The 27,953-nt window shown below is 38.2% G+C and overlaps 2 protein-coding genes and 1 pseudogene across 2 annotated transcripts in view; all 3 read left to right on the top strand.

Moving 5' to 3' along the window:
- Positions 1-180: 180 nt before the first annotated feature.
- On the top strand, positions 181-16,254 carry arcn1b (archain 1b). Its single transcript, XM_084716875.1, has 10 exons — positions 181-359; positions 3,900-4,163; positions 8,034-8,213; positions 8,499-8,704; positions 8,887-9,048; positions 10,399-10,564; positions 11,894-12,041; positions 12,159-12,267; positions 13,586-13,790; positions 15,235-16,254. Exons 1-10 carry the CDS (start codon positions 357-359, stop codon positions 15,322-15,324), a joined length of 1,533 nt encoding a protein of 510 aa, XP_084573001.1. The 5' UTR covers positions 181-356; the 3' UTR covers positions 15,325-16,254.
- On the top strand, positions 4,380-4,511 carry LOC146327443 (5.8S ribosomal RNA; annotated as a pseudogene).
- Positions 16,255-21,881: 5,627 nt separating the features above from the next.
- The window catches only part of phldb1b (pleckstrin homology-like domain, family B, member 1b), a 178,455-nt gene continuing 172,383 nt past the window's right edge, over positions 21,882-27,953 (top strand). Inside the window, exon 1 of the mRNA XM_084716847.1 lies at positions 21,882-22,091. Within this exon, the coding sequence (XP_084572973.1) occupies positions 22,065-22,091 (27 nt within the window). The 5' untranslated portion in view covers positions 21,882-22,064. The remainder of the gene's footprint in view (positions 22,092-27,953) is intronic.

The raw sequence follows: 27,953 nt of genomic DNA, 5'->3' as shown, positions 1-27,953 counted from the left end.
TACAATTAAAACGTTTATATAATGAGCTCATACGTGGTTGGCACTAACGGAAAAAATTAAATAAGAGGAAGAAGAGTGTCTGTGGATGGAAGTAGTGCAGGAACTTCACTACTTTATGCAACAAGGCCAACAACATTTGAGCCCACGTCACTGATCTCCACGGTGGGCTGATCCAGAGCTACTCTTCCGGTGGAGACGTGGCTCTGTACTGCTGCCATATTGACGCTAGCTAGCTAACAATCACACAACTTGAAGTCAGCTGTACGTCCGCACCTTGTCATTCCAGAGTGACTAGAAATCACAAAAGCAAGACACACGAGAGACGGAAGATCGTCGTACCATAGAGAGAGACCAAAATGGTGAGTGACAATCGAAAACGAGGATATTTCCCTGCCTTTTATCGGGCCTAGCATTTATCATAACATTGGCTAACCTGAAGCTAGCTATCAGTTAGCTTCTGTTCTCCAAGAGCGAAATTAGAAGAAAACTAGACGTTACTTTTAACTGTGCTGACAGCGCTAAGTTCATGTTTAGTTGCTAAGATAAAGCAAATAAGTCGCCGTTTCATTATAATGGATGAAATTTGAGGTGAGTAGGCGGCACTGGGTGTGCAGACAGTGCTGACGTTAACTAGCTGAACATGCTAGCGCTATGTTAGCTCCTGTCACTAGCCGCATCCAAGCTAACGTTACCTGCTGCTGTCATATTGTCCTCAGCCTGGCAAAAACTGGACACTGTTAATATAAAACCGGACTCGTAGATATATTTGTGTTATCATTATGGGTTGACAGCTGCTGCAGCGTGTTCTGGACTGTCAATGTTAACCACAGGTGTTGCTCGTCCGTATCAAGTTCAGATCATCCTAGTCGGTCTCTTTCATTTGTAACTTCAGCCATTGTCAACGTGGAATGAATGCAGCTGCCTAATTACTGTTACCAGGCTAAAATAAATAATATGTTTATTTTAAATTTACTTATGTTGCGCTAAACTTACAATTATATATAAGTTGATCTACTGTTATTGAATCGTACAGGACTTGTCCATGATAGCTGCCGTTGTCTCTAGTGTGATGAGAACGGCTCACCAGACACCATTCAAAATTTTGGTGATTCAAAGTTGGTTTAGCCTCTTTGTACACATACACACCCATTATAAACACAACTCAACGTTACCAACGTTGATTCTCACCATTGTTAAATTCGGCCAGGGCTATATAGCAGAAAAACCCATCACGATTGTGAAGTTCTATATCGGTCGATATCATTAATTATTGATCATGTAGGTTGTGATTGACTACATGCTGTATACGCCAAGGGGTAGACGCGGCTGAGGTGATAAACTGAGTAGAAGTCACAATCGTTTTGACCAAATAACTTGATATTGTAACGATATTGTCAGGATGGCTTTCACTAAATATTATAATGCTTTCACAGTATATTAGCCCGATGACATTTTTTGATAAATAATCACCACTAATGTCGATATAATGACAAAGTGGGTAAAGGCAAATAATAGAACAGCTGGAATAGCCTGGTATGTTCAGAAAATTACAACAGTTTCCTGTAATGCAGCCTTAAAAACCAGGAAAAGACAACACTTAAGTTGTATCATGATATAACAATCACCATATCTAGTCACATCTTGCCTCATATCACAATACGATATAACATTGATATAGTATCCAGCCCTAGCATATATGTTCTCTCTTCAGCAGTAATTATTTTAACAAAATGTCACTTTCAGTAGCTAGTTGCCAGACTCTGCATGGAAGTGTGAACCGGGAATATAGGCTGAACTTACGTTGTGGCTTAAAAAATGTTATTGTGACTATATTGACAGATATTGTGATATGATTCACAGTTTGGTTTCATGAGGAGTGTACAGTTAATCTAAATCATAATCCTAATATTGTTGAAATTGCAATATAGCAAATTGCACTATCCAAATTGCAGGAGCTACAATTTTTGATCAAATAAAAATGTGTGTCAAAACAGCATTACTTTAAAGTACTGTAGTGATGCAGAGATTCTCTGGCCTACAAATCTTGTTCTCCAGTTGTAAGAAAAAAATGATTGTTTGGTACAGATCCCAATAAATGTTGCATCATAATGATTTTAATTAGAGCTGGATAATATGGACAAAATCAAACATAGTGATTATTTTGACCAAATACCTCTATCTATATGTATCAGTAGTGTGCATTGTAGAGGTGACTATTGGTGCTTTCACAAAGCATTAACACAGTGTGATATTTTGATAAATAATCATCAGTAATGATTAAGTGGATAAAGGCAAATAAAAGAACAAGTAGAACATATTGCAATCACAATATCTGTTGAAATAATGGCAATATTATTTTTATTTTTACTATAATGTTCAGCCCTAATTGTAAACAAGCTGAAGCAAACATGTTTTCTTACGTCTGAATAACAAGATCTGTAGACCAGGGCATCTCTGCAAAACTTAATTGTATTGCATTTTGTCTCACATTTTACCTTCATCAAAACATTGGCTGTTTGCAATTATAATAAATTTGTGATGTTAACATTACATGTAAGAAGTAAGGTTGTCAAAAGTCTTGATACATATATACTTTTCCAACACCATGTGTTAAGTAACTCAGTATCTGTTTATAATTGCATTAAAAGAACTGCTCACTCACGACCTCAGTTAAGTTCTGCCTTTATTGTTCCCACCTTGATATCTGGCTTGCATCAAAACCAGACAGTGTTCAGTGACTCTTTCTGTAGCAGCACTGTGTGCAGGTTGTCAATTTAAAAAACAAACAACAAAAAAAAGAAAATATTATTTTATTTTGTGTGCTTAAAGTGATAGTTCATCCAAAAATGACATTTCACTCAATATCTACTCAGCCCTGTGCTGATGTGAGGATGGGTGAAGATCTCCAGTTCACAAAACACTCCTGGAGCTTCAGCAGAAAACAGCGTTACAGCCAAATCCAGTACAATTGAAGTGAACGGTGACCAGTTTTAAAATGTAAAAAAAGAACACAAAATGTCTCCATACTGCTCATGTGGTGTAATCCACATAAGCTGTGACATTAAAATTTGACCCAAAAAGATGCCATTTACACCATGTTTTTAGCCTAAATGTCAACTGTAGCCTCTCAGACCTGATCCTCGTGCACACACCTGAAGTGGTACACAAGCTCTCGCCCGAGTGGCGCAGCTGCAGCAAAGAAATGATGTTCCTCTTCTATGTCGAAGTCCTCTGACATTTTCTTCTTTGTTGAAAGTTTGTGAAGTCAGTGTGCACGTAACAAGTCACTGTTTCTGAGCAGATCTCTCTCTGTTCTCTGAGTTGCTTCCAGGTAGCATGTAAACACAGGTGTGAAGGTATCGCGAGATCTCGTATATCTTGTGTCGCGCCGTCTGTGTACCCACTTAAGGCGAGTGCATGCGGATCAGGTCTTAGAGGTTACAGTTGACATTTAAGCTAACATTAAAAAAAAAAAAAATTCTAGGATTGTATCAAAGTTTGAAATTCTGATATCTCAACAACTCAAGAGTCTTGCCAACATTAGTAGGATCTCTTACTGCACCAATTATTACCAATCCTGAATAATAATTGGGGAAGCAACTAATAAAAAAAGAGATTCAAGTTGAATTTTAGTGAAATAAAGTTTAGCAAGATGGCATCAGCAAACTCTTTTTTTTTCCCCACTTACATAAATTATATTCATTTAACTTTGTTTCACTCTGTATTTCTCTCTTGGTCATCCATGCTCCCCCCCTGCAGTGGCTCTATGGCCTGCTTTAGCTCAGTCACTTAAATCTGCTTTTCAGTTACATGTGCTCAAACAAACAGTGACTGTATAATTTGTTATAATACGTAATGTCTCCAGGCAGTATTACAGTTAGGTTTCTTTTCACCTGCAGGTGCTGTTGGCAGCGGCGGTGTGCACCAAGGCCGGCAAGGCCATTGTATCGCGGCAGTTTGTGGAAATGACCCGGACACGTATCGAGGGTCTCCTGGCTGCATTCCCTAAACTGATGAACACGGGCAAGCAGCACACTTTTGTGGAAACAGACAGCGTCCGCTATGTGTACCAGCCGCTGGAGAAACTCTACATGGTCCTCATCACCACCAAGAACAGCAACATCCTGGAGGACCTGGAGACACTCAGACTCTTCTCACGTGTGGTAAGAAACATGGAGCTGACTTTCTGCCTATATACCCAGAAGTCACATTTTATTGATCATCAGTGTGATGTAAAGGTAATATTGTCACATGGCAGTGTGAAGGACTGCATGGTAATGGATGTATACTTCTTCGCACTTAGATTACATGCAGTGAATGGAACCCATTAGAACCCGACACCAGCTTCTTGTTGTCCCCTCTGACACACAAAACTTGACAAACGTTAGCTGTGGATCATTTGGCTTGTGCATTGATGTAGAATCCAGCTAACTGGGAGAACTAATGTAAATTTCAGGACACACTGATCATTGAGACCTTGAACGCACCTTTGTGCACCTGTCTGAGGGTAGCTTTGTCCCCATTTCTGTGGCTGGGGAAGTCACAGGCATCCATTTCCTTCATCCCCTCTCAGCACTGTAGCTGCCTCCAGCATCTCAGTGCATGTTAGTGGCATGTTTACAGTATACTGGAGTCAGATTGTGAAAATCTAACAGATAGACATTTGATGGTTAAAGTGAACAAAATGGATTACAATCTGCTGTAGTAATCCACTATAAATGTATTAAGTACAACCATTTATAAGCTCTTTTTTTTAACCTAAATTTAAATTTAGCCGTTATCAAGCTGTCATGTAGTGTTTGAAAAGCACAAAAAGTAATGACAAGAAAACACATGCATGTACCAGTTTAGTCATGTTTAACACTTGGTCTCTTGGGTCACACTAGGTAGGTCTGATGACTGAAAGTGACAGTGTGTTGCATCAGAAGAATATTATTTATAGGGCTCAAACAAATAGTTTGAAGCTTGGTTCATAAAGTTGACATTTGAGTTATAAATCAACATTCGGCTTGTTTTGGGGTTTTTTTTTGCATGTAATTCATTCTGTTTAAACACAGTATTTCTGCACAGTTTCAGATAAATATTAGATGACATTTGATGTTATTAGTATTACACTATTTGTAGAATTAGATTCTAGTGGTGGCTGTGTAGAATTGTTTCTGACTCCTGTGAGCCAAGCATTTACAGTAACTCCAGAGCAGAAAAAGAAGACCGAAAGTCAAAATTTATTGTTAAAAAAAAAAAATAGTGGTTCCCAAACCATGTTTTTATCTAATGTCTGCTGCAGTCCATTTGTTGGCATTTAGCGTTTCAGAGATAACACCACTCAAAAAACAGTTAGCTGCACACAAAGAAAAGCATACAGCTGTTATTAGCAGAGTTTTTGAGTTAATGAGTTGTTATTAAAGAAAACTGAGTTGATAAAAAAGGATAACTTTTAATCTGATCAGTGTTTCCTCTACATTCATTTAGGAGTGGCGGCCCGCCACTCCTAAATCCTAGCCGCCACTCCTTCAAATTTCTTTTTTTTTTTTTTTTTGTTGACGCAAATACACCACCGCCGCATCTCTCCACCTTCAAAACAGACTCCTGTCGGGTACTTGCGAGCACTAAGGTAAACTGCAGATAACTATCTTGCTCAGTATGGAAATATACTTGCGCGTGCTCATTTGCATGATGCTAGCGTTGTTTGGGGGGCGCGGTCGTCAAGCACGTCAAGCACCTAGGCGACAGGGCAGAGTCAGAGGAGCGAATTCCCGAATTACAAATAAACAACAAAGCAGCGAATTACCGGCCGGAGAAGAGGTAGATGTAAGTTATTAGCTTGAGATAACTCGACATAGATTTTACAAGTTAAACAGACGTTCACAGTATGTTGATGACCAGCTAACGTTACGTAACTTATCGGTAGTTTAAGTTAATTTGGCCCGGTGCCAACTCAGTGTCGCTAACATGAGTAAACTAATTGATAGTATTATGCTAACATTAATATCTACACGCCATTATGTAACAACTGACTGATTTTTCATTTGAGTTTATTGAAATATTTCTCTAAGAAGAGAAATGGAACGCCTGCCCCCGCTGCTGAAAAAAATCCTAGAGGAAACACTGCTGATGAATCTCTTTATTCACATTGTGGATTTTTTTCAATGATTTTTTGCTTCTTGATGCCAAGAGATCTTCAAAACTTTATTCCAAACCTCAATAGAAGCTTCTAATGTAAAAAAATACATTTGGTACAACCCTAATGTTTGGGAGCAAGCAGAAAACTGGAAGAGAAAAGCTAAATAATTGTAGTGTCAAACACGACCGTGTCATAGAAAGCCATGCTGGCCTGCTTTGTTCCTTTTATTTTCTGGTAAATGTTGTTACTATTCAATCTGACACCCACTTTTTCACACTAGTGAACTATTGTTTTCTGATCAAAAATCTCATATAAGAGAGATTCCAATAATGAAGACTCTGTGATATTACAATTACTTAGAGCCTGACATCTGTAATAATACACAGAGCTTCAAATCTCAAGCTCTTTTGTTAATACAGTACAAACAAACAGCTTGTGAGAAAGAGGTGAAAGGTGCATCTGTGTTAATTATGCTGTTACAATATCAGATTGTGTCCAAAACGGTTGAAGATTATTATTGGGACATTTGGAAAATGCAAAAAAATTGTAATGCTCTCAGTTAAATTAATCTTTAACTTTTTTTATTGTAAGTGTTTTGTCTCTCTTTGTTTAATTAAGGAAATATGACATATTTAAGAGGAGCTGGATTATTTACACAAAATGATCCTGTTTGTATTATTAACATAAAACCAGTATTTATTTTTTTTAATATCATGGTTGTTGTACCAGTAAGGTAAGGTCAGAAAAAAGAGCCAATGCCTAAACAATCTCACAGTGGTATGTAGGAATACATCAATCTTTATCAATGTATTCATACAATAACCCGAAATCATTGAAAAGTGAAAACACTGATACATATTACCGTCTTAAAGATTCACCTTTATTTTGTAATTCTCATTCCCATGTCACTGTTTCTGTCCGAGCACATCTTCCTCCTAAACATTCAAACGGGTCTGCTGCCAGGCAGATAATGGCAGGCAGCCAAGAAACAGACAATTTATTCCTCTCTCAAGAGTAAATGAGTTGTCTAGAAATATTTTGGAAGAAAGATGAGTCAACAGACAAATCACATGACATAAGCAAACAATGCCATTCACAAAACATGACAAACGTGGCCCAGTACTTGGAAAAAGAACACTGCATTGACCCTCATGCTAGCGCAAACATGTCAGATGCTGTCTGATCACCAACTTGGACCAGCTTTTATATGCAATAACTGAACCACAACGATGAGTTTCTGAGCTGTTGTTTGATATTTGCACATATATTTTCATACTATACAGTAGAGTTGGGCGATATGTTACAATTTTCCAAATGATCACAGCCCATCCATCGGCGATTGGCAATATCTTCGTCCCCCCTCCCACCTCTCCCCGTCCTCTCGGGTCTCAGCTGGGAGATGTGCACAAAACATTAACAAAGTAAAATGACAAATATCGCCCTAGAAATCACCCAGAAAAAACAATCGGTGATGGATTCAGCCCATTGTCGATAGTCGTCCAATTGCCCAACCCTACTGCACAGAAACATGACACTTAATGGTAACAATAGAGTCTGTTTATTTCATTTGATTAAAAAGAATGAATTGTTTTTCATCTAAATGTCTGGAGGTCATTAATACAATTGTTAAATCATATTTTAATTTCTTCATCTCATATTGATTGCAGGCCCTGAATTGAATCAAATCAAAATCATATCGTGGCAGACTTTGTGATATCAGCAAATATCCTATCATTCTCCAAAGAATCAAGATAATTTTGTATTCTGGTGATAGTTGTGATCTACACCTCTCCTATTTTGTAGCTTTTTATTCAGGATAAGATAAGCAGCCATGTTTTAGCCTAGACTGTCATGTGGAAATAATCCTTCTGTCATTTTGATTTGATTGTTCTTCCATACTCTATTCCAGATCCCAGAATACTGTCGTGTGCTGGAGGAGAGTGAAATCTCAGAGCACTGTTTTGACCTGATCTTTGCCTTCGATGAGATTGTGGCACTTGGCTACAGAGAGAACGTCAACCTGGCTCAGATCCGCACTTTCACAGAGATGGACTCCCATGAGGAGAAGGTTTTCCGTGCTGTCAGAGAGGTGAGATCACACTGCTGTCGCTGTGTCTGTCTGGTTTGCTGGATACAACAAAGTTTGTTGATCCCTGCGGTATAATCAGATCATTGCAGCAATTTGCTCTGTTACATTTTGCTCAGAAATGGATTTCACAGTTTTTCATCCTATTCTCTCCAATTGTGTTAAATAATCTCCCCACACTGCACTAGTTGCAGCAATTAAAATACGAGTGAAAATTATGTATGTCTCCCGGTGTGTCACCATCCTGTAATTTAGAACAACTTTAAATGTTGCTTTGTCAATCCACAGACCCAAGAAAGAGAGGCCAAGGCAGAGATGAGGAGGAAGGCCAAAGAGCTGCAGCAGGCTAGGAGGGACGCTGAGCGCTCTGGAAAGAAGGTGCCTGCCTTTGGTGGCTTTGGCAGCGCCGGCATGACCAGCGTCTCCTCAGGGTCCATCATTACAGACACCATCGTCGAGCCTGAGAAGCCCAAGATCACACCGGCTCCAGTCAGGTATGACTTCAAGAAGACAAACTTGTCCAGTTCATCTTCTTTTGCTGTTGTATTGGGCTGCATTATGGCGCTCAGCGACTTTTCTGGTCGATTGTAGTTTTGATTGGGAATTTGTAGAAGTTTATGTAATTCTTAATAGTTGGAGACCACTGTTCAAAGATGGTGTTTTTCTTTCTTTCCAGACCAAGTGGACCCAGTAAGGCTCTGAAACTGGGTGCTAAAGGGAAAGAGGTGGACAACTTTGTTGACAAGCTCAAGTCCGAGGGTGAAACCATCATGCCCACCACAGGAAAGAGGGGCTCAGATGTATCTAAAGCTCTACCACCACCAGTCAATGTGGAGAGGTACAGACATGTGACATATTGTTTATTCCTTTGTTTGTTTGTTTGTTTTGTCAAAAACAGTAGAGGTTTAATTTAGCATGGCTGATGAGGGTGCACACTTTTAAATTTATTTGACTGTGTTGAAAGATAATGAGCAGAGGCATTAACATGTGAGTCTGCCAGGTAAAATTAGAGACTTGACATGTAGCAGAGTGTTTTTAGTGAACAGCAGCTGCTCTGTTGGTGCACAGGACTGTAAGTGCACAGGAGTGAGAAATCTCTTTCTCCTAATCAAGGTGAAAAAACATCAGTCTTAATGTTGAGTATTTATAAGTGTGACAACTCTGAGTCGACTTTCTTCACAGCAGCCATATCGATATGAAATAGTAGCACAACCGCAGCAGCTTGACTCTGTACTCTAAATGGAACAAAACCTTAATTAGTATCATTGGTAACACCTGTTGTTACACTACTATTTCATGGTAAAATGGCTGCTGTGAAAAAGGTCTATTCTGATTGGGCTCAGCCCATTATGACATAAGTATGAAGTGTGTGTGTGTGTGTGTGTGTGTGTGTGTGTGTGTGTGTGTGTGTGTGTGTGTGTGTGTGTGTGTGTGTGTGCACGTACGTGTGTGCAATGAGCAAATATTTGACAGGAACTCAGTTGAGCTCAAATTAGACAAAGCAAATGCACACTTCAGTCGCTTCATCTGACACGTTCTTTGTTTTTGTAATGTTAAGACTTTTTTAGAAATACTGCAGTTAACTTTTCTCCTTTAAACTCAGTGTGTTTCAGTTATTTAATCCATATCCTGAACCAAATTAAAAAGAATGTAGACTTAGCTGAATATAGACAGTAGCTGAATGTAGTTGTACTCACACAAAAAAAATTAGGAAGCATTTATGGATCCAATGAATTGAGAAGTATTCATGTCTTTTTATGATTAGGACGATATATTTGCTTGACAGAACATGGAGAAGACGTCTGCCTAGTCTTATAATCAGAAATGGCCTCTTTGATGTCATGCAGTGAAGCTTCTTCTGTCTTGCATTAGACCACCGCTCACTTCCATAAACACAATAATTTTTTTCTTGCTTGGAGTGTTTGAGAGTTTGACTTTTTTTTAATATCCCAAAAACTGTTAATGAGGCTTTTTCACTTCAATCCATTTTTTGCATTAAAATGGCCAAATATGACTTGAATATGAATATGGTTTTGGCTCGAAACAGAAAAAGTCTTCAGTATGAAAATATTTCTATTTGACAACTCATACTCGTCCGGTCTACGTGCTCTGATTTTTCTAAAGTATCACCTGGTTTGACTGTCTTCAGTGTTATTGATAAATAATTCCATGTGTGTTTCCTCTCCAGTGTACATCTGCGTGTGGAGGAGAAGATCTCGCTGACTTGTGGTCGTGACGGCGGCCTACAGAACATGGAGGTGCTGGGTATGGTGACGCTCCGAGTCACAGACGACAAGAACGGACGCATCCGCCTCATTGTCAACAATAATGACAACAAAGGACTGCAACTGCAAGTAGGTCCTCCATGTACAATAACACTTGCTGCAGACAATCTCTCACCGTACACCAGTGTAGCTTATGGGGATAGTATGTAAATAATGTTAGCTGTTACTGTTACTTTTAATGCATTGTAGTCTTAATTAACTAATTTTGTAGATGTAAGACACGAGTTTAATTATTTAATGTTATCATTCAGCAATTCTGCAGATCAGTATCAAGACACAATTTTCAACAAGATATCATGTTTTACTGCTCTTACCTAAATGATTGACAACAAGTAAATTGTGTGAGTCTGTGAAAGCTCATATACTAAGATATATTTTGGATGTATACAACATGACAGACAGCTCTTTGAATTTACTATCATATGAATTCCAATAAAAAATTCAAGTATTTTACGTTTTGTTACATAAATATATCGCACCCCCAACAGAACACGATAAATGCATGATGATGTTTCCAAATGGATGAAGGTGGGGGAGAAGATTGCCACATATGTTCTTTCTCACACACAGATCCCACCACACAGGGGAAAATCGTAGCAAAAAAGCCCACTAAAACACCAGTTTATGGCTGTACCAAAGACCATTTGGGGGTTTAGAACCTCCAATTACCTGCAAAGTCAAACTTGTGGTCATTGTGGTAAAAAACTATTGTGGTTATTTACTTGTTTACTTTGCTATCATTGTAATCATGAGTCTAATAAGAAATGCAGATGGTAGGGAGACGTCAGGCACTGTGTCTTCCATCCCTGCCTCCAAAGTCTCAAAAGTCAACTTGACGAGTAAATGAGTATTGAACACTTGTGAGTGTCTGTGAGCACGTCTGGCTCATGCTCATCACAGCCCCTGGCACGCGGAGGAACAATGTTCTCTTGTGAGGACGATGTTTCTGCTGATAGCGTTCTGTGCATGTGGCACATGCAGGTACCTTGTTTCTATGTGTGTAAGTTTTGAGACTAATTAAATGCCATAGAGGAGTTCTGTTTCTTGCTCTTTATCAGCCTGTTGCTGCTTTTTCAGTGCAGCCAATCCAGCGTCTACTCCCAAAGAAATGCTACATTCAAATACTGATTTGGATGTTGATACCATGGTAATGATAGAAGCATTGAAGCATTTGGGTCGGCCCTAATCCAGTTACTAAAAAACTATTCTAAACCATTTCCTTCCATTTTCAGTATATTTAATTTAAGGATCCAAGGTTTTTTATTTATCATTTATTTTTTTATTATTATTGTGATCCAGCTGTAATATGTTTGTACATCCACAAACAACTTTTCAGAGTTTGACAAGTGAATTATGACACTTGATTATTGATGACTGTGTTTTGCTCGTCTCTCTCAGACACATCCCAATGTGGACAAGAAGTTGTTTACAGCTGAGTCAGTGATTGGCCTGAAGAACCCAGAGAAGTCCTTCCCTCTCAACAATGATGTCGGTGTGCTGAAGTGGAGACTACAGACCACAGACGAGTCCCTCATACCTCTAACCAGTGAGTGCAGCCAGTTTGATGTGCTGCAGCTGTTTGTTTGTTTCATTAGATCATAAAGAGCTCTGTGGTGTACAGTTATTCAGTGACGCTAATATGACTGTGTTGTTCCTTCCACAGTAAACTGCTGGCCTTCAGAGAGCGGCACTGGCTGTGATGTCAACATTGAATACGAGTTGCAGGAGGAGAGCCTCGAGCTCAACGATGTGGTCATCAGCATCCCTGTACCGTAAGTACTAAACAAAAGCTCTGGATGAGTCTCTGTTGTGGGTCACTGATGCAGTAAAAGTGACAGTTGATACTTATTATCATGTTCCTTAAAATAATGGTGTTTCTACCAACTGTTATGTTGTGGAAAAGTGTCTGAAAATAGGATTTAGGAACACTGATTTAAAGGTAGAATCAGTAGGATTTGTCTAAGCTTTTTTAAAGGCACCAGAAAGATCATTTATTGTTGTGTCTCATTCCTAGGATGTCAAAAACAGGCGTTTTTGGTTGTTAAAGCGTCCCAAGCAGCAAATTAATAAGAAATACAGACAGAGAGCAGAGTCTCTGCAGATATCGCTGCCACCACACACTTCTAGTGTTTGAGTTTATACTTTGCTTTTTGTTTAAGGAAAATGTTGCATATTTTGCCTTTTAACATTGTAGTTTAATTTGAAGCCACTTAGCAAACCATCATGTCAGTCAGAAGCTGTCAGCGATGAAAGTGTGTAGCTTCATCACAATATTAGGTTGTGGCTGAGATGAGGTCCACATGATAACAAAACACACTTCCCTGGACAGATAAAGGTCAAAATGTTGAAACTTGTTTTGTACAGATTAGCAAGCAAGCTTTGTCTTTTTTCATAATTAAGATCTCAAAGTAGTGTCTGACACTTCATGAGTCTTAATTGACTTGATTCCAACCAGGGGGTCCAAACCCCCTCTAGAGGTCACATGGACTTCATGATAAGGGGTGTAAGAGGACTTACTTTAAAAAAAAAATAAAAATTATACACTAGGCCATTATATCAGAAAACTAAATGGAATTGTTATTCTTGAAGTTTGATATAAACTTAAAAAACAAATCACAGAATAACACAAGCTGTATTCACAGAGCCGTCACTCTCTGCTAAACAGCTTCATCCTGCAGAGGAAAAGTCCACAGTTAAAACAACTAAAGAATTAACAGAACAATGGCAAAAGCCTGTTAAGTACATGCAAATTTTTAAAAAATTAAAAAATAATAATAATGCAGAGACCTCTGATATAATAGTCACAGTCAAAATTCTTTCAAGTTGCTTGTTTTACAGTTTCTGTAGTTATTATGTTCTCTATTTTGGTTAATGTTCAGTTTGTCAGTTATTTTGTGCTGTTATGCACAGAATATAATATGAAATATCCAAAAAATATGTGACTTATTCAGGGGTCATCAGTTTACTCAATGATACAAAAGGGGTCTTTTAAGGATAAGGGTTTACAGAACCACAGTCTTAATCTCTTGGCATATCAATTCAAAATCAGAATTTTTGTGTTGACGTGTGTGTCTCCCTGCTCCTCTGCAGGTCTGGTGTGGGAGCTCCTGTGATTGGTGACCTGGATGGCGAGTACAAACACGACAGCAGGCGAAACGTCCTGGAGTGGTGCCTACCTGTCATCGATGCCAACAACAAGACCGGCAGCCTGGAGTTCAGCATCGCCGGACAGCCCAATGACTTCTTCCCTATCAGTGTGTCCTTTGTGTCCAAGCGCAACTACTGCGACATCCAGGTGGGTTGGAGGAGCCACTGAATTTCGATTACCACTTTATTAGGTACACAATCTAATGGAATCCAGTACAGCTGTTCAGCCTCAGAGTCAACCTTCATAAAGCCCACAAGGTTTTGTTGTCACTGTCATAGAGATGTTAGCATTGAGGTCATAGTGATGGTGTTGTACTCACCTGCTTTATAGTCAGGCATGTTCCTAATATTCTGCTCCCACCATGTATGGAAATGGGGAGAACATATGTTGCAGTGAATTGTGTTAGATTGTACTGGTGTTCCTAATAAAATTGTCACAGAGTGTTAGTTTACCACTTCAGGTTTTATTTGTGAACATGAGTCAGTTGGGCTCTAAAATGGTTGGAACTGTCAGTTAAAATTAACAAAATGACATTTAGTGTCCCGTCTGTCTTTGTGGTGTCAGTCCAATATAAATACGACCATTCAGAGATGTGACAGTTAGTAATTAACCAGTGTAAAATTAATCTGCACTAATTTTGATAATCAGTTCATTGTCTTTGCTACGTCTCTGTTTTAGAACCTTTTTAAAGTTGACATGAAATGAAAATTTCTTTTTAGCCATTTTAGATGCACCTATTCAACAATATACCCCCCCTCCTCCCCCAAGTATCTTTGTATTATAATCACAATCCAATAACGTTTTCCTCATGTAAACAAAGTATGATGTTTGTTTAATATCAAGATATTCACCCGTCAAATCAGTCTTCAGCTGTTGGCGGCACAGAGCTAAGATTCACTACTTATCTTGTTAGCAGCAGCATGGTACAACGCTATATGACATGCCCACTTTTCAACAACTCTATAAAATGATGAAAAATACTCATCACAATTCTCAGAACCCAAAGTGATGTCTTCATGTTGCTTCTTTGGTCCAACCAACAACCCTAAACCCAACAGCTCTTCATTTACCAACATAAATGACAAAGAAAAGCAGCAAGTTCTCACATTTAAAAGGTTGGAACCAGCAAGTATTTGACATTTTTGCTTGAAAAATCATTGAAAGCATTATTAGCAGGCAACTAATTTTCTTTTAGTTGTCAATCACTCAACTAAGTGTTGCACTTCTAATGCAAATGAATTGGTATCAGTATTTATGTCGACTCATGAGTAACAAAAAAGTTGCAGTACAGAAATACCAAACCAGGTTTGAGGTTATTTAGAAATAATGTCTACGCTCTGTAGTCGCTCTGCTTAGTTTGTATGTTGGTTCATAGAGGTCCATGTCAAGATGGTTTATGTTTTTAAAAAATACTGTTGGCTAAAACTGTATATTGTTTGAATAATCATCTCCCAAACACCAATATCAGAAATACTCAGATATGGGTCAGGCTAAAAGAATGTTTTGCTGAGCTCAGATATGCAGATAAAAGTCAGTCCTTGTGCCTAACATGCTGGTAATGATGATCCTTTCTTATTTTCTTTTTTCCCAGGTTACCAAAGTGACCCACGTAGATGGCGACAGCTCCATTAGATTCTCTACAGAAACCTCCTTTGTTGTCGACAAATATGAAATCCTGTAAAAAATATTCAAAGAAAGCGTCAAAATCAAAAAAAAAATCACCAACAAAAAAAGTCCAAATCTATGCTACAGAGAAAGATTGAAGATTTCTTCTTGCCTGCCCACCCTGTATACTATTTCAGAGACTGTGTACATCAACAGGACTACGTCAGCCCTCCGGCAAAGCCTCTTCCTGTGGTGGAGCAGAGCAGCGGTGGTGTATTTATATGTTTGTATGAAAGAGGATCATCTATATATAGAGTTAATTGAACAGGAAAAACCAACAAACACACGAAAAAAGAAAAAAACTACACTGATGCTGTTGTGTCCGCCAAGCAGAACTGTAAAGAGGACTTCAGACATAAGTAGAGGATGACTGCGGGGGTGCAGGAGGGGCCGGCGGCCGCCTCCTTGTCCGTCTATCAGTGAAAACCCTGCCAGGAGGTAGAGAGAGAGAACAGGGACCTGAGGCCACTGGATCAGTCTCGGCTAAAATGAGCGCTGGTAGTTTAGTATCCCCCCTGAGAATCAGACATCCTCCACAACCTTTCCTTCTTCACTCACATCGCAGCGGTTCATCGATGAAACCGAACGGGGTTCTTGCTTTTGTTCTTTATCCATAATAACTGCAGAATTGTAGCTGTCTCAATCATTATAAGCCTGTCACTCTTTAATCGTTAAACTATTGTGATTTGCTCTATTGATATCACTTCAGATGATTGTTTTTTTTTTTTTTCTTTCTTGTGAGGACACTTGAGTTTTTGTAGAGAAGGTAACATTGGTTCTGTGGCTGAGAAGCAAAACATGGCTCTGTGCTCAGTATATTGTCTGTTATGTCCGCGGTTATCATCAGCAAAATTGTCGCAACGTGTCCTTTTATTTTTAACTTCGATATTTTTTACTGTTTGCTGTATACTTTGTCATTGTTTACCACTAATCTGATATTGAATTTTGGAAATTTTGACAGTGAAGAGCAGGACTTTGTAAGGAATTCTCAGCTGCGGGGTAAATAATGCTCGACTGTTGCATCTGTTGAATTTTCTTATGATCTTTTTTTTTTGTAACACCATTGCAACCACTCCTCACTTTGTCAAAAAAAAAAAAGAGACGCCATGTTTCACTCTGGTCCATTTAAGTCCAGCGATCAGCCCTCAGAAATCACTTTGAATGCAGCCCAGAATCAACATCCAAGCCCCCACCTAATCTGACATCCCACAAGGCGTTTCAGATCTGAGAAGAGAGTGGGTGTGTGTGTCGACGTGATGGTGAAAAAAACACATGCACACACACAGCAGGAATCACAGACTGCCAGCCTGACATTCGACCCCTCACATCCGAGGTTAAGCAGAGACACTACCGGAGCCCTCGCCGTAAACTCTGCTGCCGACGCCCCTGTTCATCCACCTAGTCATCCTTTACTTACATTGTCATAGTACATCGACATTATTCAAAATATAACTTTTGTCTTTCATGTTCTTGTTTTTTTTTTTTTTTTTTTTTCATTTGTACTCCCCAAATTTCAATTTAGCAATGGTTGTGTGGATGTGGGGTTGAAAATGACTAGATTGAGCATTTTTAACTAAATTACTGAAGGGGAATCTTAACATTCCAGTGTACAATTAGAAAAAAAAGAATCTTTAATGGAATAAAATGTATTATTGAAAATGTTAAGTCTGACTGGGTTTTTTGTGTTGGTGATGCACTTAATTAGCACCAGGAATTTACCCAGTTAGGAATCATCAGTAATGCATGAACATATCATGGCGTAGTGGTTCTAGCTCTCTCCGCCTCCTGGCATTTTCTGAGTTTAGTTCCATTTAGATTGAGTTTTTTTTAGTCCATTTAGGGCCTGAATAAGTTTTAAGGGAAAATGTGGCACTTTTCATGTGGACATCCAGTCAGTATTGATGGTAAATGTAGTTAATTGAAGCAAAAAATTCCTCAGTGCATGCTATATAGACACTTTTGGCCAAAGTAGTAATGTGCTAGGGTGGTGATGCAGGGCGACATGGGTGTGAGCTTGAGAAGCTTGCATGCAGTGCATCCTGGTACGTGTAGGCAGCAAAAAACTCTTGGTCAGTGTTGGTGAGGAATTTACTGCTTCAGTTGACTACATTTACCATCAACACTGGCTGGACATCCTCATGAAAAGTGGGGAATTTTCCCTTTTAGAATGACGTGTTGTTCTGTTGCTTGTAATGCAGAATTAGTTTATATTTTAATGGCATTAAGCATCAGATGAATTATAAAAGAAAATTTATACTGTAAAAAAAAAGTTAGTGTATGGCTAAACCAGGATACAAAACATATTTCCCATTTTCTATTAAATGTAAGGTCTGTGGTATTTCCTGCATTTCCTGCAGCTCAGTTTAAATTTGAGGTGTCTCACCTTGTTTTGTCTTATGTGATGACTAACCACAGCAACCTTTAAGCCTCATGACTCATCCTGTCCGGTCACGCAAACCATCATTCATTAGCACTGACTGAGAGGGTCACAGAATCCAGACTAAACATGGAGCAGAGAGCCACAGCTTGCACTTCACATGCATGACTCATGTCTGATCTTTATTCTGCCACTAAAGTACAGGCTCATTTAGAAAGTAACAGTGGTGACCCCCGCCTAACCTGTCAGCCTAAAAGTTTAGGAGGCAATAGTAAATTAAATTATCCAATAATTGACAAAAAACACAATTTAAGAGTTTGCAGCCATGCTAATGCCACTTTGAGGATGCACTTTGGCACAGTGGAGCTGTACACTAATCTCAGCATGCTAACATGCTATGTTTAGTTTAGCATGTAAGCATGCTAATGTTTCCTAAAATACCCTTTTCACAGCAGCCATATTGATTTGAAATAGTATGCTAAACAAAGTTGTTTCCAGTGATACTAATTAAGGTTCCATTCCATTTAGTGTAGCAGAGCCTTTCTAGCCTTTCAGGATGCACAATAATGGAACACAACCTTAACTAGTATCATTTGCAGCAGCTGTTTAATACTATTTCATGTCAAAATGGCTGCTGTGATAAAGGTCTATTGGAGCTACAGCTCGAAGAAGCTGTTGAGAATTCAGCAGGTATTTGGTCATAAAACAAGATATTTCACAAATTAAACTTTTAGGCTCATGTGGTGTTACGTGAGAAGTCGGGGGATCACCAGAGTTAGTGGGATTTATCCTCTGGGGACCCTGGATATTTGTACTAAATTTAATCCTGCCCTCCATATGGCTACACTGCTAGTGCGGCTGAAAAGCAAAGACGAGAGGGAAGTTTTGAAAAGCCTATATCCTGTCAACCCTTCAAATTCATCTTGTTCGGTTTGGGGACCTCAGGTTTGGAGCCGCTGCTTTAGAAGAGCTTTGAGAACCAACACATACATAGATAGTATACTGTATGTAATCCTCAGTATAATCACTTGAAAATAAGAATTGTTTTGTTTTTGTTTCTTCTTGAGAATTGGGACAAAAAAACAACTTAAATATTAATCTAAACTCTCTTTTTTTTTTTTTTTTTTTGGTGAAATTTTATTTTTAAAAGATTTATATATATATATGTATTAGGTATATGTAATTTTTGAAATGTTTTTGTTGCTTTAATTTTCTAAACTTCCAGAAAACAACTTTCTCCAAGACAAACATTATATAATACAAAATTGTGCTATTATAATCATCTTTGTTTTAAAATATATTTTTAATGAAAATGTAATCAGGCATAAAAAGGGTTAGCCATACCCGCAGGACCCTTGTCTCACTTCCTGGTTTAAAAAAGGTGGGAAAATTGCTCAAGCACTGGTAAGTTTTCTGTTTTTTGACAAATTCATTAAATAATATAACTATCAGATGTGTCTCAGCCATAACATGTCAACCCTATAGCTCTTCTAAATCAAAGCTAAACAAGAATTATGGTTTAAAAATGTGTATTTTGATCAGCATTAAGAGAACTCAGACACTTTACAAAAAAAATGGCTGCTCACTATGACTATGCAGTAAAGTTGCTGCTGTGGAGGTGGTGTCTACATTTAATTAAAAACATAATCACTAGATGTTTACATGTTACAAGGTTTAATAGCAAGAGTTTGATCTAATAAAATATATTTTGTAGTATAACTGAAGAGTAAAAATCAAAATCCCCTTAAAATAATTTTGTTCCAATTCTCTAAAATGAGTGACCTACAAAGCGAGCGGCTCCTCGTCCATTCAGTCCGTCCACCATGTTACACTGCCTGCAGTAGCCCACAACAGACAAAAACCAAACACTGGCTCTAGATGGCCTTCTGCGTTCTTCATGAGGTTTGCAGCCACCATCATTTTACCTGCATGCTACACAGAAGGGGAGGGTGAGATGAGGTATTTACAACCTGTAAGCTCACCAGTAGATGCCAGTAAATCCTACGAACTGGTCCTCTTTAAATACTGGAGCTGCTTCACAGACAGGGAACAGGTGACTGACTCACTGCCTGTGGACTGACCGACTCTGTTTTGTGTGTTTTTATAGGCTATAGCCACTTTTTATGTGTTTGTGTTTGCAGTCACACGGGGTTAAAGGTCAAACAAACACTTCTTCAAATGTCACAACAGTCCTTCTCTCATTTCTTTAGTCACATCAGATCTCTCCATGCGTCATTACATTGACTTCACGCAAAAAACAGAAAACAAAAAAACATTTGGACTTCTCCCTCATAAAAAAAAAAATGTATATGTAGTGTTGTTTCACTTACTGATCCTTGTTGAATTTCTTTTAATTTCTACACAAACTCTTTTGAATTACTATTGAAAAAGGACACATTTACTACTATTTGCCTATCCAGTGTCATGCTATATTACTGTGCATGTAAATAATTCTCGTCAAGACAGAGGTTACACAAACTTTATTTCAACAGTTTTTATTGAGTTGATCTGAACTGTGATCATCTTTTGTGGGAGCTGCTGGTGCTGCACTCGTCCCCTGAGGTCTGCTTTCTCTCTGCAAAAACATTCGTAAAGTTTGAACATGATCATCTGAATGAATGCAGACTAATGTTATCAGCAAGCAACTATAGTTACTATGTAGTAAACAACCCAATAGTAAAGAACTCTGTTGAACACTACTTGAAATACGTGCAGTCTTGCTGTAGTGATGTGACTGTATATTCACTTTACAAGCAAGTGTAGAACCTCTGCATGATTATTTTTTAACAGCGATGGAAAGATTCACTGCACAATTCCCACATGTCACAACATAGCATTTAGGTCTATAAAAAATTTGAGAACTCAATAGACTGCAATAGATTTTTGAGTTTTGAAAGTTTAAAAAAAAAAAAGTTTTACCAACTACAAATCTTTTGTTGTGATAACTTACTTTCCTTTTTTAGGTAAACCTAAATCTTTGAGTTTTGGAGACAACCTAAAAATTGTATTTATTGTTTTATATTTTCAATTAAAACCGATTTAATTTTCTGGCATCAAAATAATGAGAGGTCAGGTTCACAGCTCACTGTGACCAAATTTTGAAATACAATTTTTTTGAGTTTCTGAAACTCAAAGATTCGAGTTTACTTGAAGAAGAAAAGTAATTTATCTCAACTAAAAGTTATAGGTCGGCACAACAAGTTTTTTCAAAACATAAGAGTTTGAGTTGGACTTAAAACTCAAATCTATTGCAGCGTGTTGCCTTGAATTTTTTTAACTTTTGGAACTTCTAAAAACTTTAATCTTTGAGTTTTAGAAACTCAAAAAAAATGTCACCAAAATTTGGTCACAGTGAGCAGTGAACCTATTTTGTCATTGTTTTGGTGCCTGAAAATTAAATGGGTTTTTAATTGAAACTCTAAAAATTTAAATGCATAAATATTTTGTTGTGGGCTACTGAAGAAGAAAAGTATATTATTTCAACTAAAGATTATAGGTCAGCAAAACCTTTAAAGTTTTTTTCAAAACATCAGAGTTTGAGTTGGGCTCAATCTCAAATCTATTACAGCACGTTGCATTAAATTTTGAGTCATCTCAGCTATTTTTGTTTTTGTACCATGTAAAGTGATTTGGACATCTACCAATCTTTTTAAATCTTGATCATGAAGGTTGCAGAACCCTGGCTTAGAGAAATGTTTCCAAATTTTGATATTACTTTTTTTTGTTGTTGTCATTGCAGTAACCATCCCTGCCACATACACTGAGTGTTTTGAGTTTATTGGAGTATGAATGATGTTCTTGTCTGTTCATACAGATGGACTGTGTGAGAGAAGAAGCTGAGCAGCCATGAGGATGAGGTGAGTCAGATGCTGAATTGAGACGCTGCGGCCCAACAGATGGGTAAATGCTGGGACAGGAAGAGTGCGTCGGGGGTTAGGAGGAGGAGGAGGAGGGGTTAGGGCTTTAAAGGGTCACAGGGGACGAGGTCAAGAGAGCTTACCAGCACCCATATTTGGACTGTGGGGTGTTGTTGGAGGAGGGGGTGGTGGTGTGTTAATAGCAGCCCTCCAGTCATAAAAAGAGGGTGTGTCTGATTTCCGAATGAATGAGCAGGCTGATAAGCTGTGTGAAGGGTCTCAGAGGAGGGAGAGGGAGAGGGGAGAGCAGGGCCACACTGGAGCAGACACTGTTGTCTTTGGCACGTCAAACACACAGTCGGCAGGCAGACAGCTCACAGTGCAGGGCTGCACACTCATTCAGGCTGGATGTTGTGACTGGATTTGCACTGACTGGAGTTTTGTTTCCCTGAATGGAGTCTGGAGTTGGAAAAGTTTGGTGACATCTCATTTCTGTCGCTGTCTACTCGCCTGGATTCAAGGATGATGCTGAAGAAAGTGAGATTCAAGGTAGGAAAATGCACCTTTTTGTGTGCCATCCTGTTTTTTTTTCTTTCTGAAATGTTTTCCAGTTTTCCTGAACTCCCAGTGGCTGGTTGTTCATCTCTGATAAAATCCTCTGGCTCACAGGAATGGATGTGTCTTACTTTTCAGATTATATGGACAAAAATCATGAGCAGTATTGACCATTAAAACTAAACTGGCAAAACAAAGAGCATCCACAGACATGTTCAGCAGAACTTATCTCAGAGCACTTTTCATATAGAGCTGGTCTAGACTGTACTCTTCAGAATATAATTTACAGAGACACAAAAATTCCCGCCATGAGCAAACACTTGGCGACAATGGTGAGGAAAAACTCAACAGTTATTTCATCACTGATTAATCTGTCGATTATTTTCTCAATTAATCAAGTAGTTGTTTGGCCCGTAAAATGTGAAAAATGTCAATCAAAGTTCAAGATGACGTCCTCAAATGTTTTGTTTTGTCCACAACTCAAAAGTATTCATTTTACTGTCAGAGAGGAGGAAAGAAACCAGAAGAAAAAAAGACACTTCAAACATTAAAGAATTTTGACCTTTTTTTTTCTATTAAATGATTAATCAATTAAGAAAAATAGATGCAGATTAATGTAACGGTCCATTAATTATAGATTAATTGTTGCAGTTTTATGTTGGTTGTTAGGTTTATTAGTTTGTCCAACTGTTCCTTGCTTTGTTGTGTGTAATTTATTGATTTATTGATTGATTTAAAGACAAAGAATGGCAACATTTTCTCCCAGTGAAACATTTTTTCACTATTTTTTCACTAGAGGCCATGATAATGAATTCCCAGCTTTGTGCACTGTGCATGGTAGTGTATTGTTCTTTATTTTAAAACTCTAATCCTGCTAATAATCTCAATTTTTACTAAATGTATTCTGTAATCTGGTCACGTCTTTTTTCCCTGTAACTGTAATGGAATACAGTTATCTTTATTTGTATCCAGATTACATAATAAGTAAATAGTGATTTGGCTGTATGAAGCACAGAGGGAAACCCCCACAACCTGACATCAAAGATGTTGAAAACGATGAAAAAAAAAACCATCAAGACGGATTACTAATCTAACCATCTCCTTAATTAACAATATGGAATAACTCTTAATCCACTTGTGATCCACATGTTTTGAGTCCCGTTGCTTTTAAGAAGAGCAGCCTCAGTACATGTTGTGTTTGTGGCTGAGCAGAGCTGTGTTGGGCCTCTGTTGGCTCTTCATTAGCAGCCCTGCCTGCAGTTCAAAGGGAAAACATGTCTGTGCTGCCGACACTGAGGTGATAATTACAGCACAGGGACCGGAACAGGCGGAGCTCCAACTGTAAATACTCCAGATTTACTGGTATCACTGATGTAGCTGTGAGGCAGGTGATCATCTGACAAGCTACAGCGGTGACACATTTACACATCGTGTTAACACATCAACTTGTTAGGCACGAGTGTGGACTTGAGTCACATGACTTGCAAATATAATGACTTAAGACAAGAGACTTGCAACTGATCCACTTGATTTTAAACAATCTGACAGCATCCAATCATGCTGAAGGAGAGAACCATAGAGAACTACTGTTACTGAATAGCGATCAACAAAAAATCAATTGCTGCATGCAAAACATGCCGGACGAAAATTACAGAAGGAGATGCGACGACCTCCAATTTTGTTTGACTTTTGAAGTTTCACAAAGGACTATAGACAGAGGCTGTGTTGTTAAAATGTCATTATATGACTTGTTGAGAACTTGAAACTCAAAGGACTTGGGGCTTGATGTAGAACTTGTCAGTCTTGACTAGGGATTTGACTCAGGACTTTCTCATCTTGACTTGGGACTTGACTCAGGACTTCATTTGGGACTTGACTCCGGAGTTGCTTGTCTTCACTTGGTACTGGACTCGGAACTTGACTGTGTTCACTTGGGACTTAACTTTGGACTTGTTAGTCTTCACTGGGGACTTGACTTTGCTTGCCTTCACTTGGGATTTGAGTGCAAAGACTTGAAACTTACTTGTGACTTGCAAAACAATGACTTGATCCCTCCTCTGCTGTTTCGTCATGTTTTCTCCTTATTCTAATATTCATATCTGCATGTCCATCATTACCTCTCACCTTCACACATTCTCCTCAGGTGTTTTTCAGGTTGAGCCTCCACTGCGCCTTCCAGAATAAAATTACTTTGCAGATATTAAAAGCAACAGGGGAAACAATTAAAGAATCCTCACACATGTTCATAAAACTGTGGACACATCAAAAGCAACAAAATTAGTTGTTAATTAGTTGCTTTACATTTGTTAAATATTCCCCATGGGCTGAACTTTCTCTTTGTTATTTCCCGTTTCCTTTCTGTTGTGCTGCTGCGACAATGATGTTTCTTTCATGAAAGTTTCATCTTATTCTGTGTATTTAAAGACTCAACAAAACAGAGTTTAACTACTTAGATCAAGTCAAGTCAGTTTTATTCACATAGCAACAAATAACAAAAATTATGTCGGGGTACTTCTCATATAGAGCAGGTCTAGACGATACCGTTTACAATATTATTTACACAGATCCAATAGTTCCCACCATGAGCAAGCACTTGGCGACAGTGGTGAGGAAAAACTGGCTTAAAGGGGCAGTTCACCCCAAAATCAAACACATATTTTTCCTATGCTAAGGCAGACAGCTCCAAAACTCTGCAACTCACACCAAAACACTCCAGATGTGTTAATGTTAATGTAGCAGCCATCATCAATGGACAGTAACTCGCTAACTGTGGCTACTGTAAGTCGACACAGGATGGAGTGAATGAGACTGGCGGGATCATCACAGTGACACACAGTGTGTTGTTTTGTGTCATTTACACTCTCACCTGTTAGTGCCAGCTGTTACGGCCGTCCACTGAGAGGTGACACTTTTCCCGAGCAGAGTGACAAAGACTGTGTGAGGAAGAGGGGGCAGGTATGCTGAGAGTGAGAGTGAAAGAAACCAACAAAAACAAATTGAGAGAGAAAGAAGTAAAGAGTTCTTCAGCACCTCTTTAGATATACTATAAAAATCATACAGGTTTTTAGTTGAATCAACTAATCTTTTCTCATGAACAAATTCTATTTAATTAACCCTCCTATTATCCTTGGGGTCAGTTTGACCCCATTCAATGTTTATCATTCAAAAAATAATAGTTGACTTTTTTTTTGCTTCATATTTCATGACTTTTCCTAATTTGATGGGTACAATTGATTAAGCATAAAATTATCATGATGATGTGTGTCTGTGTGTGACCCATGTGTGACCTAACATCCCCACACCTGCAGGTGCAGAGTTGATACTTTTGAGTTGATACATGACATGGAGGAGGGGGAACAATATTGACAGGTGTCAGGTTTGTCCCACCAGAAATGATTGTAAGACCAGCATGACCTGTTCACTATGTAAGAAATATGTCTGCAAGGAGCATGAACACACTCTCTGTACATCCTGTGTAAAGTAGAGCAGACTAGAAGCTTGACTGTGAGCATAAAGAACTGTTCCATGTTCTGACTATCTGACTGATGTTCTCATTAGGATTTTCTGTTTCATAAATGGATGAATGTTCAAACATGTAAACCCCCTCACACACACCAAACAAAACCAAAAAACACAAACAAACAAACAACAAAAATCATAAACAAAAAAAGGATAACAAAAGAGGAGGGGTGAGTGAGACTTTATAGTGACTAACCACAAATATGTTACAAATAAGGAGATAAAAATAAGTAAATAAATATGTTTATGAGAGGAAAGGGGGGTCACCAACATCAATCAATATGGTTCATTCTGTGAGAGTCATGAATGTGCACCCCAAATTAGAAAAGATTTGGATGAAAGATTTTCAAGATACACTAACTCTAAAACTGAAAGTTTGACCTGATGGTGGCGCTGCAGGAAAGGTCACATCATCATGAAAACCAATAGGGTTCACATTCTTGTGGTCATTAATGTTGTCAGTAAATTTGAGAAGATTTGGATGAAAACTTTTCAAGATAAATTAATTCTAATTTAAAAGTTTGGCCTGATGGTGGCGCTAGAGGACAGATCAAGGTTTCATTATCAAGGAGTTATTTATGTATTCAACAAATAAACAAAGTGCCTGACACAAAAACTTGGTCAACAATTTTCTGTAAATCATTTTCTGGAGGCAAATATTCCTGGGGTCAAAATGTGTTAGTGATATTTGAGGATAATAGGAGGGTTAAATTAATTAAACTTAATTGAACTTCAGAACTTATAACTATGAGTTCTTCTAACTTTTAGTTTTTTGACTTGAAATAATGAGTTGAATGAATGTACTGTACAGAGTTCAATCAATTCATTAAATGAAGTTTCACAACAATCAGGAATTGTTGGTTCAATTTTCTCAAGAACAACTGAATCAATATCAAGTCTGAGTTAAAAGTTTGTTTGTTTTAAATCATCGCAAAATTGCCTCAACTTGTTGTTTCAAACTCAGTCAACTTCAAGTTTTAAGTCAATTTTAAGACATTAACTTTTTAAGTTAAAACAACTGGTTTATTTCTACAGTGTATGTTAGTGATTACAACATTAATAATGAATCAAATAAGACCCCAATCTGTTGAATATATAAATAGTATATTGAGATGGTGCAGATTCTTCACCACATGTGCAAATTATGTGAGACAAAATACATTAAAATTCAGCTGTGGATGCATATTTTACATGTTTCTATATAATCACAAAGGAACAAATGTTAAAAGTAAGCAGTTCATGTTACAGCTAACTAAAACACAGAGAGTCAGGGAGGATATCGGCTGAATTCTGTATCCGCATGTGGAATTTCCTCTGTGTGTCCGTTCAAACAGCCGCAGGTCGGCTGACCCTGGAGCTGCACTCAGCAGCTTTTTTGTTTGGATCCGTCCTCACACCGTCCTGCTACATTCTGTCCTCAGCAGCAGCATCTCTTGACGTCCAGGTTCAGTTCAGTCTATAGGAGGTGCACATTCAGACATGGATCCATATTTAATGGAGTCTTTCAGATGTCAGATTGCTCTGCTCAAGTGGTGAGCTCCTAAAAACAACCTAAGCACAGTAGCTCACTGTCTCACTGAGGTGACGTGTCTGACTGAAGTGGTTTGTGAAAATGTATGCCACTGATTATACTTTGGATTGTTGATGGTGGGTTATGAATAATAAAAGACATGATTTTGCAGTAAATGTTTTCAGTGGAGGTTTTCAGGGCCTCTTTAGTGTTTACCCTGATGAAAGGAAGATAGCTGAACAAAGCTGACAGTGAGCACTAAAACCTTCCAGTGTCCTTTTGTGGGAACTTCACCTTGCAGTGAGCCTTATGAATTCCACAGCCATGCTGTTCATAAATACTTAAAACATTTATGAATAAACCATCCATTGTATTGTCATATATTGTATTTTCAAGGCAATTTGTGGGCCTAATTTTTAACTCTGCAAATGTAGAACCATATTAATGTGAAATATAAAGGACTTTCTGTATCTGTTGTTTTTGAGTTTAGACTGCTTAATCCTGTGTCTCAAGGGAAACAATTCAAATTACTCTTTTAAAGGTGGATTTTGACTATAGCAAAACTAATACCATTTTTTCCCTGGTGTATATGTAGATATAGTTAGGTATTATTTTTTAAAGGCTATATTATTTTAACAGCATGGAGTCACATACATGTCGATACCCAATCCAGAATTTTAGGCTCTCTGGAGACATTTCTGATACTGGTATCAGTATCAGAACAATGCTAATAGTATATTTGTCTTTATTATTAACATAAACACACATAATAATGAGCCTTTACATTTGCTTATTGCATAATTGTAACAACAAGCATACAAGGTAAT

The sequence above is a fragment of the Lutjanus erythropterus genome, chromosome 4, assembly GCF_056507025.1.
Source record: "Lutjanus erythropterus isolate fLutEry1 chromosome 4, fLutEry1.hap2, whole genome shotgun sequence".
NCBI lineage: Eukaryota > Metazoa > Chordata > Actinopteri > Lutjaniformes > Lutjanidae > Lutjanus > Lutjanus erythropterus.
The sequence above is the reverse complement of the archived record's forward strand: the minus strand, read 5'-3'. Positions and strand labels throughout refer to the sequence as shown.